General features: G+C 38.3%; 2 protein-coding genes across 4 annotated transcripts in view; one reads left to right on the forward strand and one right to left on the reverse strand.

The window, feature by feature from the left end:
* Positions 1-11,175, reverse strand: part of itgbl1 (integrin subunit beta like 1) — a 44,237-nt gene extending 33,062 nt beyond the window's left edge. Inside the window, exons 1-2 of one of the 2 annotated variants that reach the window (XM_004081444.4) lie at positions 10,863-11,175; positions 8,034-8,236 (exon numbers count right to left, since the gene is read on the reverse strand). In XM_004081444.4, the coding sequence (XP_004081492.1) occupies positions 8,034-8,236; positions 10,863-10,954 (295 nt within the window). In that variant the 5' untranslated portion in view covers positions 10,955-11,175. The remainder of the gene's footprint in view (positions 1-8,033; positions 8,237-10,862) is intronic. The other variant, XM_020712997.2, reaches the window with a different exon arrangement.
* Positions 11,176-12,739: 1,564 nt separating this feature from the next.
* The window catches only part of nalcn (sodium leak channel, non-selective), a 76,445-nt gene continuing 71,641 nt past the window's right edge, over positions 12,740-17,543 (forward strand). The window contains exons 1-2 of one of the 2 annotated variants that reach the window (XM_020712912.2): positions 12,740-12,875; positions 17,274-17,376. The gene's annotated coding sequence lies outside the window, so the exon portion shown is untranslated. The remainder of the gene's footprint in view (positions 12,876-17,273; positions 17,377-17,543) is intronic. The other variant, XM_004081445.4, reaches the window with a different exon arrangement.

The following is a 17,543-nucleotide window of genomic DNA, read 5'->3' on the forward strand; positions in this document are numbered from 1 at the left end:
TCCATTAAATACCGCATTGTATCAAACTGACCTCCTTAACAGCTGATGACATAGGACAGGGCTGCCTATGTCCTCCCTGCCTGTTTTTCCTTGCTGCTTGTTGGCTGACTCATGGTGTTTCCATGTTCTGATTGACTTAACGCACTTGATCCAGGTGATCAGCAGCACCAACAAGACCAGGAAGAGCTGGAAAATGGTCAAAGTGGGATCATTGACTGTATAGGAACTGGTCATAGTGACTGGGGTGTCACCCATAGAAAATGCCAGCAAAATGATGCCAATTCAGTCGCCATTTTTCCGCTATACGGACCTCGCCATGTTGAAGCCAGACGATAATGATTGGTGACACCGTTGCTATGGCAACTACTGTTATCAATCATGGTGGCTCTGGAAAATCTGTTAATGAAACATTCAAGGTGGGGGCCAGCAGGGACCACATGCGTTTACTGATGTATCTGATTGGTCAGTTTATAACTTGAATAACTTGTGATAGAGGAAAAAATATCGTGAAAAAAAGTTACGATTAGCATAAAATTAAGAAAAAGGTTCCAGAGCAAGTAAGGTTCGTCTGACAAATAATGATAACTGTTTATTTTTCAATAGAAGTCTACAGTATTTCAGCTTCTTGGAGCCAGTTGGTACTTCCTGTTTGTAATGCAATGGGGGTGGCATCACTCAGTCCAGTTTTGTGTATATTCAACGTGTGGGAGGGCTTGGGGACCAGAGTAAGCAACCCTGTTCTAGGATTAGGTGGTTTTTGTGTTCCTAACGAAAACTGTTAATTTTGGAAAGATACAAAAAAAGCAAAGTAAAAAAAAAAAAATAATAATATATATATATATATATATATATATATATATATATATATATATATATATATATTCATATGTACATATATTCATATGTACATATGTATGTATGCAGAAAAGCTAAGCCGGAAAACGGTCTTGGAGCTGCACAACCACAGTTCTGTGGGTTTCGACTTCTCTATTAAAGTATTGGCTACTAATTATTTTAAAAAAATGAAAAGAAAGTGCATGTGTCCTTTGTAGATATTTTTGGTTATTATTTGAGTTTCTCCAGTATTTTGTTCTGAAACACTCCCCAGCCCATGGCATATTGAACTACTCCATTAGTCAAATGACCAGAGGAACCATGAGTTTCCCTTAGAAGCAACAACTCAGCACAGCACAAATAGGTGATTTTAGAAAGAATAGCTTCGTATTTTTACCCTTGCACTTAAATTTGTTACCTGGCAAGTTTTTTAAAATGTTTTTTTAATACCAATCGGTCTTGTATCGATCTTAAAAGTGTGGTATCACCCATGGTGCACAGAGTAAAATGTCATTCCAAGAAACCAATTTGTTTCAAAGCAAATTCAATGACATCTCCTGAGATTCTTTTGACACATTTCAGTGGGAAAATTACCCACAAAATTTTCAAAGAAAAACATCTTTATTTTTCTTGGTTTTCTGCTCTAACTGAAGGGATTTCATTCAGTCTGAATTTTGCGCACTATTAAAAAAATCTCAGGGCCAGCAAAGCAAATGTTTTTGGTAAAGAAAGCCACACTCTTATTCCCTACGGGAGAAAATCTATTGGATCTTATCAGGCTGTTGTGAAAAGCGGAGATAAGGGAGCTGCAGGGAGAAACACTGCCTGCAAATGACAGCAACCACACAGGCGCGATACCCTCTGGTGAGCCATGTTGTGTTTGTTGCTGTGTAATTGCTCAGCGCTTCACACACACGGGCATATTCATGTGCTAGCTGGATCTCTGTGGCTGTGTCAGTGGAGAAGTGATATTAGAGAATCAGCCTGATCCTGTGGATGCATGTGTGAAAACCCATCTCTCTCTAGATGCATCTTAGGTTCCAGTGGCAGGCGAGGTACCAGTGAGTGAAACCCCATTATCAGGATAAAGCAAGGCCGTTCTTCAGACGGGTGAACCATAATGAGCTCTTCACAGCAGCCAGCTTGTCTGTCCAAATAAATCACTCTAGTCCTCAGGTGAATGCTCACACACGTATCCACAGCTTCTTAATGCATGAACTGGATGCTCCTATATCTTCATTACACCTTGACATCCAAAGCCAGAAGACAGAAATATGTTTTTTTTTTTATCTAGCATCTGTAAAGTGATGCTGTAAAGTTTGTTTGTAAAGCATTTTACCTAATAAATACATAGAAAGCCATGAAAAGAGCTCGACAGCTGTGCTATTTCTCGATATTCCAGATTTCATTCATCCTGTAAAACATTGCTACTCAGTACAAAACCACAATTCAAGAAGTAGTTTTGGTTGTGATACAGCACTTTGTATATAAGAAAAGTAAAATACAAATACCAGGTTTTTGCAAAATTTGACCAGGGGTGTGACTAATTCTCAGGAGCAAACTTATAGTCAGAAATATACGGGTATCAAATTGTCTAAAAAAAAAAAGGAGTAAAAGACAACAGTGATTTGTATGTATTGCTATGTATTCCAATGCTTTGATAAAGTTCTTTAAAGTATTTAAATGCAAATATTTGAACAAATTTCAATTCATAGGAATGTAATCCGAGTACATTTAAAAACGTTGCTTTTAAATAATTCTGACTATTCTATTACACAGCAAAGCATTTGCCCTGTAAACCTGTAAAAATCCATGATTACCAACAACTTAAATCAATGTTTGACCTGTTGTGGAAAATGGTGAAGTTTTTTTTTGCTGATTTTTTTGCATAGTTACCACACTGAAAGGCTTTGCAAAAACAAACAACTTGTTATTGATCGTGTTGCAATAATATTTTTGATCACTTTTTCTCTTTCATTTTGGCCATGTTAAGGCTGACTCACTGTTTTTTTTTTTGCAGTATTAATGCCATGCTGTGCAATCTAAATATGCAAAGGCTTGTGCTTACGAACCAGTCAGTAGGAATTTATTAAGAATAGTCATCCCAGTAATAAGCTCCAAACCAGGGCTGGCCAACCCCACCTGTTTTCCAGTTCTACCCGACCAGCTTGCTGCTGATTAGCTGACTCAAGTGATTCCACATCCTCATTGACTGAACACACCTGATTTAGGTAGTCAGCATCAAGCAGTCCGGAGGGGGTTGGAAAACAGGCAGTGTTGTGACTCTTCAGGACAAGGGTTGGCAAGCCCTACTTCAGACTTTACATCATCCTTACCCTGTTTGCTGCTGATCTGACTGACTGAGCACACCTGTTTCAGATAATGGCTTGAGAATAATTGTTGCATTCCAGTTGTAAATTGATACTTTATTTATCCCACAATGGGGAAATTCTTCTCCACGTTTGACCCATCCCCTGGGGGGAGCGGTGAGCTGCAATCGAACCGCGCTCGGGAGGCAGTGGCGTTAAGGGTCTTGCCCAAGGGCCCCCACTGGGTGATGTTAATTGCTCGCCATTGACATGGTAATTGCTGCATTACCATTGTTCATTCCCCTCAGGGAATCGAACCCTGGATTCCTGCGTGGCAGCCTTCCACCTTACCAACTTTTCAAAAAACGCAGCAAAAAATGCAAAAAATGCAAACAATTCAAACGTTTGGAAGTCACGTAATTTATCCATTGAGTTTTTGAAACTGCTTGGTCCCATTTGGGGTCACAGGGTTGTTAGAGCCTACCTAGCTCCTACCCAGGTGAAGATGCAAAAAGTGAAAATCTACTGTATATGAGCTAAAGTCCTCATCACATCCATCTGTACGGGGTCAACCCGTACGGTTTTTGGGTTGTCTCGGTCTGTTTAGGGTCGTAGAGAAGAGCGGCCACATCTTAAGGAGAGCACAGATGTGCCATACAGTTCTTCTTGACGCTCTTACAATCACCTTAAGGTTGTATTTATCCCCCTTTTTCTATATTTATTGAAAAACAATTCATGTCTCAAGGGCATTCTGCTTGTGCTCTTTCAGTCATTTTTTCCTCCTGTTTATGTGATCGTATGACATTCCAAGGATGGGAACACAAAAGAAAGCTCTATCTAAAAGGCAATGCTGGAGCAAACGTTGCAACAAGAACAGCTGTTGTGTCAAGTTGCTCTCTTTCCATCTTGACTATAGTTATGTGAAACCCCATCTTTCAAGTTGCTGTCGGTTCTTGTCGGGTGATGAAGTCAACTGCAGTTGGCAAACAATGCAATCAGGCAGGGGGATATTCCAGGAAGCATGTTTAAACTAGCCTGACTTTAAGCCTGAACTCTGGCTGAAATCCGCCTGAACTTGCTTACTCGGGGTATGTCGGTTCCAAAAGACCGGATATAAGTTAGCGTAATTACGCTCGACTTGGTAACCCTGGGTTAATGGGCGTGCACAACGTGTACATAAAGACATTCTCAATAGATCGCCGATTTCTGGAGTCACCATGGAAACGCGTGGTGGAAAAAAAAAAGAAAACGCTGTACTTCAGTGAGACGGAGTCTGAGATTTTAATGACGGTGTATGAAGATTACTTGTCCATCAAAAAAGTAACACGGCTGCATCATCAAAAGGAAGAGTTTCTGCGTGTAGAAAAAGAGCAGACAAAGTAAACGCACAAGTTTCTGATCTTGTTTCCATTTTCCTTGTGGCGCATATAAATATAACGTATCCAATTTTGCCAACTTAAATAAATTACTTCTATTGGTAACAAAAAATCAGGTTATTTTATTTATTCAACCTAATTTCTTACGTCTATAAAACTCAATTATTGTTTATACAACTTAAATTTACGTATTTATCTAACTAAATGTCATATTACTCCAATTCAAATAATCTTTTTTCCATCTTAATTAATTATATTTCTTGAACTCTCATATGTCTAAGTTTGAGCCGGCAGATATTCTCATTTGTATAACAATTAAAAAGACGGGGGGAAAAACAAAACTGAGCAAATAATTTTCCGTCAACGTAATTACAGCAATACACCATAGGGGAGCTATATAAACTCATCATCCTCTCCTTCACTCTCACTCATGGTGCAGAGGCGTAAGCTTAGTAGGACAAAATAACTCGGCAAAACACAGTAAAACAGCTAAACAACTAAACACATTTGGTCAAAAACCCTCACTTAAACCCAAATCCATCCAGGCAAAGGGAATGATATCCCAGAATCCTTTGCGGTGCCGATCTAACAGCAGCACCAAAGTTACACCTACTTAATTGAATTAATTTGAATGAAAGCAAAATAACTGTCTGAAAACTACGTGTTATTTTTAAACTGACTTACCAAAAAAATGATTTATCTTAACTGAAGCAAATAATTAAGTTAGATCAAAATAAAAAAAAATAATTTTCCAACATCCATACGTGGTCTTATCACCCTCTCACGGTGGAAAAAGTATTATCTGAGCTTCTTCATCCACTAAATCATCTTCAAATGGACACGCCATGCTGCTTCACCTCTCTGAAAACAAACTAGGCTTCAACTAAACCTGCTCCAGACCAGGTTATGTTCAGAGCATGAGTTGCCATGGCAACTTGACCTACCCTGAAACATACCTCCATTTCTGGAACCGAAAGCTGAGGTTATCAACTTCCTTAGCCTCAAACTCACCGTGAGAGCTAGCATAACCTGCTTTCTGGAATACCCCCCAGGCCAATTGTTTTCTACTGTGCAAACAACTTATGTCTAGTGTCAGAAGTCAGAAGGCAGAGCTCTGTGTCCCCTTCTGGTCACCAGCGGGAACCATTTCCAGAGTTCTAACCACACTTCCTGGATGCTGCACACCTGACTCTCATTCACTTAATCAACCACAGCTTACTTAAGCAACTTACTGAGCTTAGCTTAATGTGAAGTTTTGTTTGTGCCACACCGCCTTCCTTACCAAGCGGCATCCCTGACCCTGACCCTGACCCTGACCCTGACCCTTTTTGCCTGCCTGCCCTGGATTTTGACCATGTCTCTTCTCTGATGATCTCATCCCTGTTATTGAATCCTGCCTGCCTGACTCAGATTTAGCTTTCTAAACTTTTATCTGATTTAATAATCCTGCTGCATTTGGATCCAGCTGTCTCCGCCTGTTCTTGTAACATCTGGTGATAATGTTATATTATATTATATTCACCGGGCACTTTATTAGGTACAACATGCTAGTACTGGGTTGGACCCCCTTTTGCTTTTAGAACTCCTTTAATCCTTGGTGGCATAGATTCAACAAGCTACTGGAAACATTCCTCAGATAGTTTGGTCCATACTGACATGACAGCATCACACAGTTGCTGCAGATTCATCGGCTGCGCATCCATGATGCCAATCTCCTGTTCCACCACATCCCAAAGGGGATCTGTTGGGTTGAGATATGGTGACTCTGGACGACATTTGAGTTCAGTGACTTCAATGTCATGTTAAAGAAAACAGATTATTATAACTTTATGACATGGTACCTTATCCCTCTGGAAGTAGCCATTAGAAGATGGGTTCACTGTGGTCAGGAAGGGATGGACATGGTCAGCAACAATAATCAGGTAGACTGTGGCATTGGGACCATGCTCAATTGGTACTACGGGACCCAAAGTATGCCAAGTAAATATCCCCCACACCATTATACCACCAACAACAACCTGAACCATTGATACAAGGCAGGATGGACCAAGGCAGGATGGATCCATGCTTTCATGTTTTTGATGCCAAATTCTGACCCTACCATCTGAATGATGCAGCAGAAAAGGAGACGCATCAGACCAGACAACTTTTTTACAATCTTCTATTGTCCAGTTTTGGTGAATCTGTGTAAATTGTGCCCCAGTTTCCTAATCTTAACCGACAGGAATGGCCCCAGGTGTGGTCTTCGGCTTCTGTAGTCCATCTGCATCAAGTTTGGACATTTTGTTGCATTTAGAGATGCTGTTCTGCAGACCTACATTGCAACCAGTGGTTATTTGAGTTTCTGTTTTCTTTCAATCAGCTGGACCCAATCTGGTCTTTCTCCTCTGACCCCTGGCGTCAACAAGGCATTTCTGCCCACAGAACTGGCAATCACTGATTAGTTTCTCTTTTTCAGACCATTCTCTGTAGATCCTAGAGATGGTTGTGGGTGAAAATCGCAGTTGATTAGCAGTTTCTGAAATACTCAACAGCCCGTCTGGCACCAACAACCATGCCACTTTCAAAGTCATTTAAATCACCTTTCTTCTCGATTGTGATGCTTGGTTTAAACTGCAGCAGATCGTCTTGACCATGTCTACATGCCTAAGTGCATCAAGTTGGTGCTATTAGAAATTTGCATCACTGAGCAATTGGACTGGTGTGGCTAATAAAGTGGCCAGTGAGTGTATATTATATCAATTTTCTTGCCCTGGGATAAATTAAAGTTCAATCCTCTATTCTATTCTATTCTATTCTATTCTATTCTATTCTATTCTATTCTATTCTATTCTATTCTATTCTATTCTATTCTATTCTATTCTATTGCTTGTTTGTTTGTTTTTGCACTGTCTACCTTTATCTGTCATAAAATAGTTGAAGTCAAGAATGCAGTATTTGTGATATGAGGTTTTTTTTTTAGTTTTTGACATTACACCAGAACACAACTACAAGAGCTAAATTCCATGTGTTATTTTTTTCTGTTTGGAGACTAAGCTAGTCTGATCATGACAAACTTGCTGAGTAGAAAACAGAGCTGAAGTTGAATGAAGTTCAAAGCTGAGGATTCAAAAGGCAGATGAGACCTTTGTAACGCCCTAGAACCAACCAGCTCCATGTTATGGGTGGAACTCTTTGAAGTGCTGCCAGGAAATTCTTGTTTGTCAAAGGTAAAAGTCTTCAACCACTGCGATTCTGAAGCATAGAAGGAATTAAAGGTGGAGCAAAAACAATCACTCTATGTAATGGCATGAATGGAATGAAAAGGATTTCCACTTGTCCAGCATCTGGCTTAGATTAGTCCTATATATCATCCTGAGAGTCCATTCCACAAGATTCCCTTTGATTCTACAGTAAGGAAATCTGCTGCATCACTTGGATGACCTACTGTATCCATAGAAGCCACACTGATCAACAAAAATGAAACAATGTGAAAACAGGAAAACAGGTGAAATAATGCTGTTTATCTACGCACCATTGCAAATTTGCCCATTATGTGTTGCACAGACCCAGTTCTGACACTCGCAGCGGGGACCGTAGAACTTCCTAGGTGATGTTGCGTCACAGATGCAGACGCCGCAGTCGCATTTGCCCTGACCGCTGCATATCTTTCCATCAGGTGTCCGACAGCGGCGATTGGACGAGTCTGTTGATAGTCTACATGCCTCACCTACCTGGCTGGGAAAGAGGAAAAAGGTCAACTGTTTTACTGTTTTAGGAGATTTCATAGCTCAAGTATTTTGCCATCTGGTATTTTACCAACTAACCTCTGAAGCCACAAAAGCTTTCCTGAGAGCTGTCTGGAAAACTTCAAAAATATGTGCAAACTTCTTTAATCTAAGCTTTCCATTTTGGCAAAATCAAATTAAGAAACAAAATCTTTTCTGTAAATAAAACGTTTTTTTTAAATCAATTTTCTAGATCTTTTGTGACTATTTTTATCTTCGAATATCTTCTCTGTTTTCCTCTCTTAAAATCACTTTGCAACAAAAGAACTTTAATTCTTGAAAAAGTTTTACTCTTGGAGGAAGAACTAAATATTTTAAATCAGACTAGTCCATATGCTTTTGGCAAAAAAATGCTTTTATATTCCTGCTCAATAGAATATACATCTCCTTTTTTCATGAATTCACTTAGCAGCTGTTGCTGTTCTTCATCAAACACCTCTTGTTTAAATGGAATTTGGTTTCATTTGAGTTTTATCTGACATTCCTTTTCCATGTTGGCCTGGTCTTTATTTTGGCCCACTGTCGTGTTTGGCAGAGTTCAAGTCATGGTAAACAGCTAACAGCTCAAATGTTCCTGGCTCTCCCATTTAAAATAAACATGAAATATGTGTTTTCATTGGTTCGCCCCATTTTACTGGGCTTCAGATATTTAGTCTCCCAGAGTTTTCTCACACTTACTTCAAGCAGATGAGAAGTGATCCTTTGTTCATAATACATTTATGGCTCTTTTTATTCTGACTTAATACACCAATTGAAGCATATTTATAGACATTTTACTGCAATGGCTCATTCAAAATGTTACAGTCTGGAATAATAAATTTCAACATTTTCTAGTTGAGCTCCTTGTAAACTGCCTGTTATTTTGTAATAGTAAAATGCAACAAAAATAATGTTGTGTGGCAGTGTTGTCTAATTTTAGTATAAACTGGTTTTCACTTGACAGACTTAACTGTTTTGGGAGTGAGTCACAGGAAAGACTGAGTATAGATCAGTCTCTCAGTAACTTCAAAGACCTCATATTATTTTCGGTCTTTTTAACAAGTTCTTGCTACAGTTGTCTTAAAATAGCATTTCTGAATATTTCTTTATTTACATTTCATATATGCAGTTTGAAAAAAGCGTATTTGTGACATAAAAAATATGCTGTGCTGGCCACAAGCTCTCTGCTCTGCTCCATTCTGATGCATCCACTTGTAGATGACTAGATCCACATTCGTCTTTGTTTTCCTCATCTGAGCTGACACCTGGCTCAAAACTGTACAACTGGATAGCTCTGATAATGCTAACTATTTTTGTTGCACCTGTAATTTTAGGCTGGGGTGTAAAGGGACAGAATGTAAACAGATGGATAACTGGAAGTGGGAGAGAGGTCACTCTGTGCCACTTCAGAGGTAAATTTCTAATGACCTCATGCCGCTCTGCAGAAACTATGTCCTAGAAAACAACACAGGTTCTTGAATTTTGGCTAAATATGGCATAATCTTAATTAAAAAACCACTGGGAATACTTTTAAAAATGGTTTACCAGCTGATTTGATTGGGACTTAAAATAATCCTTAAAACAAAAGAGGTTTTCTGTATTTTTTTAAGATCTTTTACATCAGGTGATGACCTGAACAACATTTTTACTGAAATTTGAACACAAAGGCTGTGAGAAAAAACTGAACAAACTGTGTTTTTTCAGGTAGTTTTAGTGGTTGGGAACGCTCTGGGGTCCCTAGACTTTATCCGGAAGAAAGACATACCCTGTGTAAGTTGAAAACAAAAGTTACATTGCACATTCTTTGCATAAAAATACAATTTAACATAAGAATTTCTTCACCAAAGCTTTTGTTTTTTTGACTCTGTAAAAAATAAAAAAAAATGTATTGAAAAAATTTTTGTTTTATTATTGGCTGTAGCAATGTTTTGATGGTTCCCACTGTTTGCCTTTCATTCTGCCAGTAAGTTGCCATTCAAATCCTTAATTATCGGTCTAATTTTCTGTTTTTGTCCCGTCACAGTTAAAGTGTTTAACAAGTCAGACAAAAAGGCATAAAAGAAATTTGTAATTTGTGTACAGACTTTTTTTTTTAGATTAAACTAAGTTGGCCATCTCTAACCTAGCCGCATAACTCACTCCAAAGGAAAATAAAACCATAAAACCTTATGTTGAACCCTGTGTCTGAATGACTGAGTTATTAAGGTCACGTCAGTGACTTTAAATTCTTTTTTAAACTACTAACAAATAAAAATAAAGATTCACATTAACAACGAAAAGGAAAAAAATGTGAGCATGTCTTTAAAAACATAGGGTTCTGCTTTATTTGATCTTATTGGCAGGACATTTTATGTGTTCTATATCATAACATACTCGGTTTAAACCTTTAATATAAATACTTGAATAGTAGAACATTTTCTCTGCAAGTGGTGCAATCTTTCAAAAACTTTTTTCAAGCTGACCTGCTGGAATAGGAGTATATACATTTTTTCCACACTTCAGTTTCCAAAAGTTGTTTCTAAGCAAAATTTAAACCCTCTAACTTTCTTCACTCCCTACTACCCCAAAATAAACAAGAAAAAGCTGTGGAAACTCACCTCACAGACTGTAACAAAGTGTCCTCAATGGTACAGAGGACGATCAGGAATAACGGCACTAACATGGGCTGCACCAAAATCTCAGTGTGCATGTTTAGATTCCACAGAAACCTGAAGTGAAGTAGCTAAAAGGAATTCCCAACCTTTTTTTTGCTCTTTAAAAAGACAGGACAAGAGTGGAGAGTGGGAAAGCAAAGAAAAGGAGAGAAGGAGAAAAAGAGCAGCAGGCTGGCCTGAACTGGTTCATTCCCTTCAGAGTCCCGCAGCCCTCTGCATTCAAAATGCCTTTCACTTGGTCTTGACTCTCAAATGCAGTCCTGGGCTGGAGCTGAAAGGGGAAAAAACAGCCAAATTGAAAAGTTGACTCACCAGTTTGACATGTAATTTGAAGCAGACTATTTTTTTTCTACCTTTTCCTTCTTATTTGGACAGATCCTCTTTGTTATGCAGTTTTTCTTTGACTCTTACTGAAGATGAACAAAACAGGTAAACATCAAAATCCCTTTAGGTCGTCTTTGCATCTCTCAAAGGAAGAAACAACAAAAAGTAAAAATTTTCCAATAGATGATTTTGGATGGGAATTGTTAAGTTTTATCCAACTAAATTGATATTACAGATTGGTTAATGGAACATGAATAAAATTGACCTCAAATCAGGTAAATTCAAATCGAGGTACAGCATTATATCTTAAGAGATGGGAATGGGTTGGGCCTCATTCCTATTCCTTGGACGAGGATCTTCCTGGAAATATCAGGTGATGCATGTCACTACAGCTGGAGGCAGGCACTTGTGCAGGTTCCAAGGCCGGGTAAATGCAGAGGGTTGGGTCAGGAAGAGCATCTGCTGTAAAACCGAAGCCAAAAAACACGTGTGAACTGTGTGTGTGGAAGGGGGTTGCTGTGGCGTCCCCTTCTTTTTTTTACTCTTCTCTTCACACTTTTAAAAATGTTTACTTACAATCCTACTAAGAGACTTACATATTATTAAGTAAATATTTTTAAGATACTTACATATCCTACTAAGAAACAAATTGGTCTAAATAGGATTTATAACTACAACTTTAAAAAGCAGGATCTAAAAACACATGAAATCAATAATTCCTTTTTACAGTGTAAGGGCTATATGTGAACATTTTTATCAAAATTACTCTAAATCATTTTGATGCATCTTGAGGATAAAATAAAACTTAATTGAAGATTATAAAAAGTTTCATTACTTGATTTAGAAAATGTTCATAAGACATTAAAGAACATTTTATTAAACAGAATTATTTTTTTAAACTCTCCCATTTAATTTTAAAATTTAAGAATAATAGCTAGTTTTAGATTTTATGAAGATGTGCTAAACCGTACCGAGATTATATTCTCATTTTTGTTCACATTTTGTGATCAAAATTAGTCATTTAAACTGATTTTATCTTTTGTCACTGTAATCAAAATAAACTACAATTAGGTAGGCCTACACATAAACTTAGAGAATATGAATCATTTGCTTTGAACCATCGATAAATACATAAATAAATAAATGAATAAATACTTATCAGGCTGTACAATATTCAATTGAACAGTTACATATTTATAGCTATTTTCCCTGTGCTAGTGTGAAACTCCTTGTTTCAAGATTTTGACATCTTATTGTAAAATTTCTTGTAAAACTAAAAATAACTTGCTGCTTGGAGATAATTGTGCTTCTTTTTAGTGATTTTTTACTTGAGATTTGTGTTCTTTTCCTATTTTAAGGTATTTTCATTGGATGCAGTTTAAAATGCAGGTGTTTGTCTGAAATGCTTCCGGACAGGGACAAATACATTTTGAGTCGTCGGGATGCAGAGACAGGAAGAGCTCAGTGTGTAACCATGGAAACGCCCGCGCGCCGCCGGAGTACGCGCTTGTCCTCTTGATGTGATTGCATACTGCGCGCTCCCGGGCTCTCCTACACGAATCCAGCACATCAGAAAACACCTGGTTCATGGACAGGGCCTAACACGGCAGATAAGGGTCCCTCCCCCCTCTAGTAAGTGAATTTCGGAATGTTTGTCGCTCTTAGAATCGTCGTGAGCGCGCGCACGCGCGCACGTTCACCGTCTTTGCTTGGCGGATGCTCATCGAAGCTGCTGTTCGCTAGCTTGTTGACACTCCAGGAACTGGTGGAAATCCCGTCCTTTACAGTAGGCCTTCATAGAAAAACGTCGTGTTTCTGCTGTATTTTCACCTGACCGAATTGAGACGCATCATATCGGCTCCTATTGAACCTGTAATCATCCATATTCACCAACATAAATATGTATTTACTTCATTTTTTGCCATAACACTGCTTTGTCCCTTATCGTTTCCATAGTAACCTTGGCTCCGTACGTCTCATCCTTGAAACTTTCATAATTCAGAGTTTAAACAGCAATTTAACAAGTGTTTTTATACTAAAGAAAACCCATTAGGACATTTTCTCTATTTTCCACTAAGCCCACATGTGGACATTCATAATCCTCTACACATTTTACTTTAATCTTTTTACTTTACTTGCAAAAATGATCCAGCAGAAGTAATTTTAACTATTCATTTGAATTAGCACAATATTTGGAATCATTTGAATCATTTGAAGCTTTTGTGCTGGACTATTATCTTTGTTTTTAAGATTTTTTTTTCTAATTTAGTATTGGATGGATTACTATAGTAAATATAAGAAAGAAATGTGCATTTACTTTAGTGTAAATGTTTCTGTTTGGGATCCCTTTTAATACCATATGATCAGTGTAACTGTGCTCAGAAGTTTAGTTTTTAATGAATCTGAGCAACATAAATAGCACTCATCACTGTGATGCGGTTCCGATGTGTTGTTGTGGCAGTGTTGTGGCACATGCTGTCAACACAAAAACACATTCAAAATCAAAACAAAAACAAAAGAATTTTTTTTTTAAAAGCAACGTTACATTTAAGTAATTAAAACAACATTTCAGAAACCAAAACGTAATTCCATTCCAATTCCATTTGTTTCATTTTTTTACATTTTATTTTGATTTCTGGAAATCACTTTTGTTTTGTTTTTTCTACATTTTGGTTGCTGAAATATTATTTTCAATTTTAAAATGTAATGTTGTTGTTTTATTATTTGTTTTGCTTTTCTAATTTTCGTCGTGATCTTGTGATTATGTGTTCTTGCATCAGGACCAATGTATGCTATAGGCTCTATCCAGCAATATGCCTGCTGTTTGGCTTTAGTTAAAGTCGTATGACATTTAGTCATTTTTCTGGTAAAATTTCAAGTGTTCTAAATGCTATAACATGGTATTTTTGTGCAAAAAGTGAATTTTGTTACTTTAAAAACACGAGTTAGTAGAGCTGTGATGGTGTGGGATTTTTGATCACCGCGGTGATGAACCAGCAAGCGGCATTCACCGGCGGCCGCGTCGCACATGAATACAATTATAACGCAGTATTCTTTATTAACAAATAACAGTAACAACTAACTACAAACTATATAACTAATTAACTAACTATATAGGTGTTGTAGAATAACTATGTGTATGTGTGTCTGTGCGCTGCGTGTGTAAAAGGAAGAAGCGCGCACACATGTGTTGGGGGTGCGTGTTGATTCTTCTACAGCGGACCGCTCTCACCTGAGTTTCACCTGTGCTCTCTGGTACAGACATCTTCTCAGAATATTATATATTGCCCGGTAATAAACGAGACTGCAGACACTTTGTCACCTTTCCGGCAGCCATGAAGCCTGATACCCATGAAGAACACGGGGCAGGAGGCTCCGCTTTGTTATACAGACACGTAACGTTGCGCTGCACAAAATAGTTCCCAAACAAAACATGTAGCGATATTCATTGAAATCTAACAGAGTGAAGGAGAACAGTAATAAACCCCCCCCAACCGTGTGGCGCACTCAAGAACGCACGCAGCTTGTAATGGAAATTAATACAATGGAAATGAATAATTAGAATGCAGTAAATTTGTCGTATTTCCTCGCGAGACGGAAAAGTCTTTTGTAGACTGAGGATGTGTTTCTAAACTGCGCGCGTGTGTGTGTGAGTAGAGGGAGCGCGCGGCGCGTGCAGCGTAGAGCGAGTGACAGCCACGCGCCGGCAAGACGGAGTGAGAGGCGGGGGCGCAAGGAGTGAAGGAGAACACTAATAAAAGGTTTCCCCAGAAACCCTTTAAATCTGAACACAGGACTAGCGGAAAAAGTAAATTATCAGCCAAGATGAATGTGTTTAATGTGTTTATTATAGTTCCAATCACGCACCATATACAGAGCTTAAAAAAATAAATAAATAAAAAACGTTCAATAAAGAAAAGTGCGGTGATGGGGTCATCACCGCGGTGATGTGGTTATCGTCACACCCTTACGAGTTCGATACTTTCTCCAAACTCTGAATGTATTTATCTTTTGTTAGCCATTTTACCCTTTTAGTAATTTTGCTAACACAGTAGAATCAAATACAGTATAAACTTTAGAAGGTCTTTCTAGGAAGTTATGCCTTCTACAAACAGAAAAAAACCAAATCAAGCCTCCTATGTTACAAAAATAAAACAAAATACATAAAAAACTACTTCTTGGCACTTGCCTCGAGTAATACATGTACATTAAACATCATTTTCTGAAGAGTTTCCATGAAGAAATGCGGTTTAAGGACAATTATAATTCAATAGATGTAAAATAGAACAAAACTACAAAAATCTGCTAGTTTAGTTCTCATATGAACATAATTTTATTATCTATCCTGAGATTTTGTCATAAACTTTGTGCAGTTTGATTGATGTAATGAGTTAAACTGCCTTACGTAAATATTTGGCTAAACAAACCCCAAAATGGCTAAAATGTTTTTGTTGGTTGGCATGTATTAAACTTTTTTCCCATTTAAGAATGTCAGTTCCTTTGAGAATTAAACTCAATTGGGGATGGTATGAATAAGCAACTTACAGTTACAATTATTCTGCCCAGAGATCACATCAAACTGGGTGAGGAACAGTTCTGTCTCTAAATGGGAAGGTAATTGCAGTCTTTGCCACCTATACTCCCACATAATAGCACTTAGTCTCTGCAATTTTGTTTTCACTCTTCCCCATGTCTTCATCTGCATATGTTAAGTGTAGCAATTATCCTGGGAAACCGCTTCTAAATACATGGACTTTAAAAAGGTGGATGGTTTCTCACGTTGCTAAGAACTTTAAAGAAAAACCAAAGTGTGATACTTTTGCTTTATTTTTGTGCTAACACAGGAAGCACACCTTGCTTTTGATATTTTAGTTGAGTAAATATTGGCTTTATTGTGTCTGGCCTTGTGATTTCTCCGTCTCCTCCTCTGTAACAATCGGGCTCTTGCTTACCTGGTTCCTCTTGTATAAATTGTCTATGGTGTCTCCACTGCAGCTTTGAGGATGTTTCTGGAGAAGAACAAAAGGTCAGAAGGAGCTGCATTGTGTCTTTGTAGATCTAATGAAAGTCTATGACAGTAAATAGAGAGGAGCTGTGAAAGTCTGAAGTGGTAGAGAAGTACGTTGAAGTTGTATAGGACATGCATGAGAGCTTTGAGATGTTTTTTAGGTGTGACAGAGAAGTTTAAGGTGGAGGTGGGACTATATCAAGGATCAGATTTGAGCTCCTTGTTTTATGTGGTGATGGACAAACTGACAGATGAGGTTAGACATTAATTGTCATTGACCACACTGTTTGCAGATGACATTGTGATCTGTAGTGAGAGCAGGGAGCAGGTGGAGGAACATCTAGAGAGGTGGATGTTGACTCTGGAAATAAGGGAAATAAGAAGGAATGAAGTTTAGTCGCAGTAAGACAGAGTATCTGTGTTGAAATGACATGGACTCAGGTTTCATTTTGAAGCTACAGGGAGCAGAGGTGAAGAAGGTGGAGGACCTTCAAGTACCTAGGATCAACAGGGCAAAGGTAAAGAGTGTGGGAAAGAGGGGGCGAGTTGTTTGACAGTAAGGGTGTAGAAGACTGTGGAGACCAGCAATGTTTTCACTAGTGTTACTGAAGCTGTAGATACTGTATATACAACCTGCAATGATCTTTGAAAACTAATAAAGTTTAGAGACTCTGGACAAATCTTTTAAACTTTATTAATCCTCTATACATTCTACGGACTAAAAGCCAAATAAATTATCGACCAGCCATTTAAGTCTTGTGTTTATGTGATTTTTCTGTTGTTTGTAGAGACCATTAAGGTAATAAACATAGTTAGAAAAGTTAAAACAAAGCTTGTGTCATGATCACTGGGAAAAATGCTGAAGTCACCAGATCTCCTTTTATTTTGTAAATAACTACAGTAAACCGCTTTTGGACTTCATCAAGGGAGAATTATACACCTTCAATCCTTGGCTACACCTGTACCTTGCCTCACGAATGTATTCTCACATGTATTTTCTGTGACTGCTACCTTTGTTGCAGGACTTCCAGGCCTTTGGGACATTCTCACATCTTCACTCTTTCTCTGGTTGGTGTTTCCACCCTCCGTGACCTTGGGATGAACGCACCAATGAGGAGCCTCACAGTGAGTCTGCTGGTCCTCTTCCACCTCATCCTCTTCCTTCACACTCACTCACTCAGAGTGTGTCGCATATATGCCTTGATGTCAGACGTGGTGGGCATTCCTGTCTATGAGCATACTGTAGATGTGGGTAATGTACTGTACACCATATAAGCCATGATGTTGACTAA

This window comes from Oryzias latipes, chromosome 21, assembly GCF_002234675.1.
Source record: "Oryzias latipes chromosome 21, ASM223467v1".
Taxonomy (NCBI): domain Eukaryota; kingdom Metazoa; phylum Chordata; class Actinopteri; order Beloniformes; family Adrianichthyidae; genus Oryzias; species Oryzias latipes.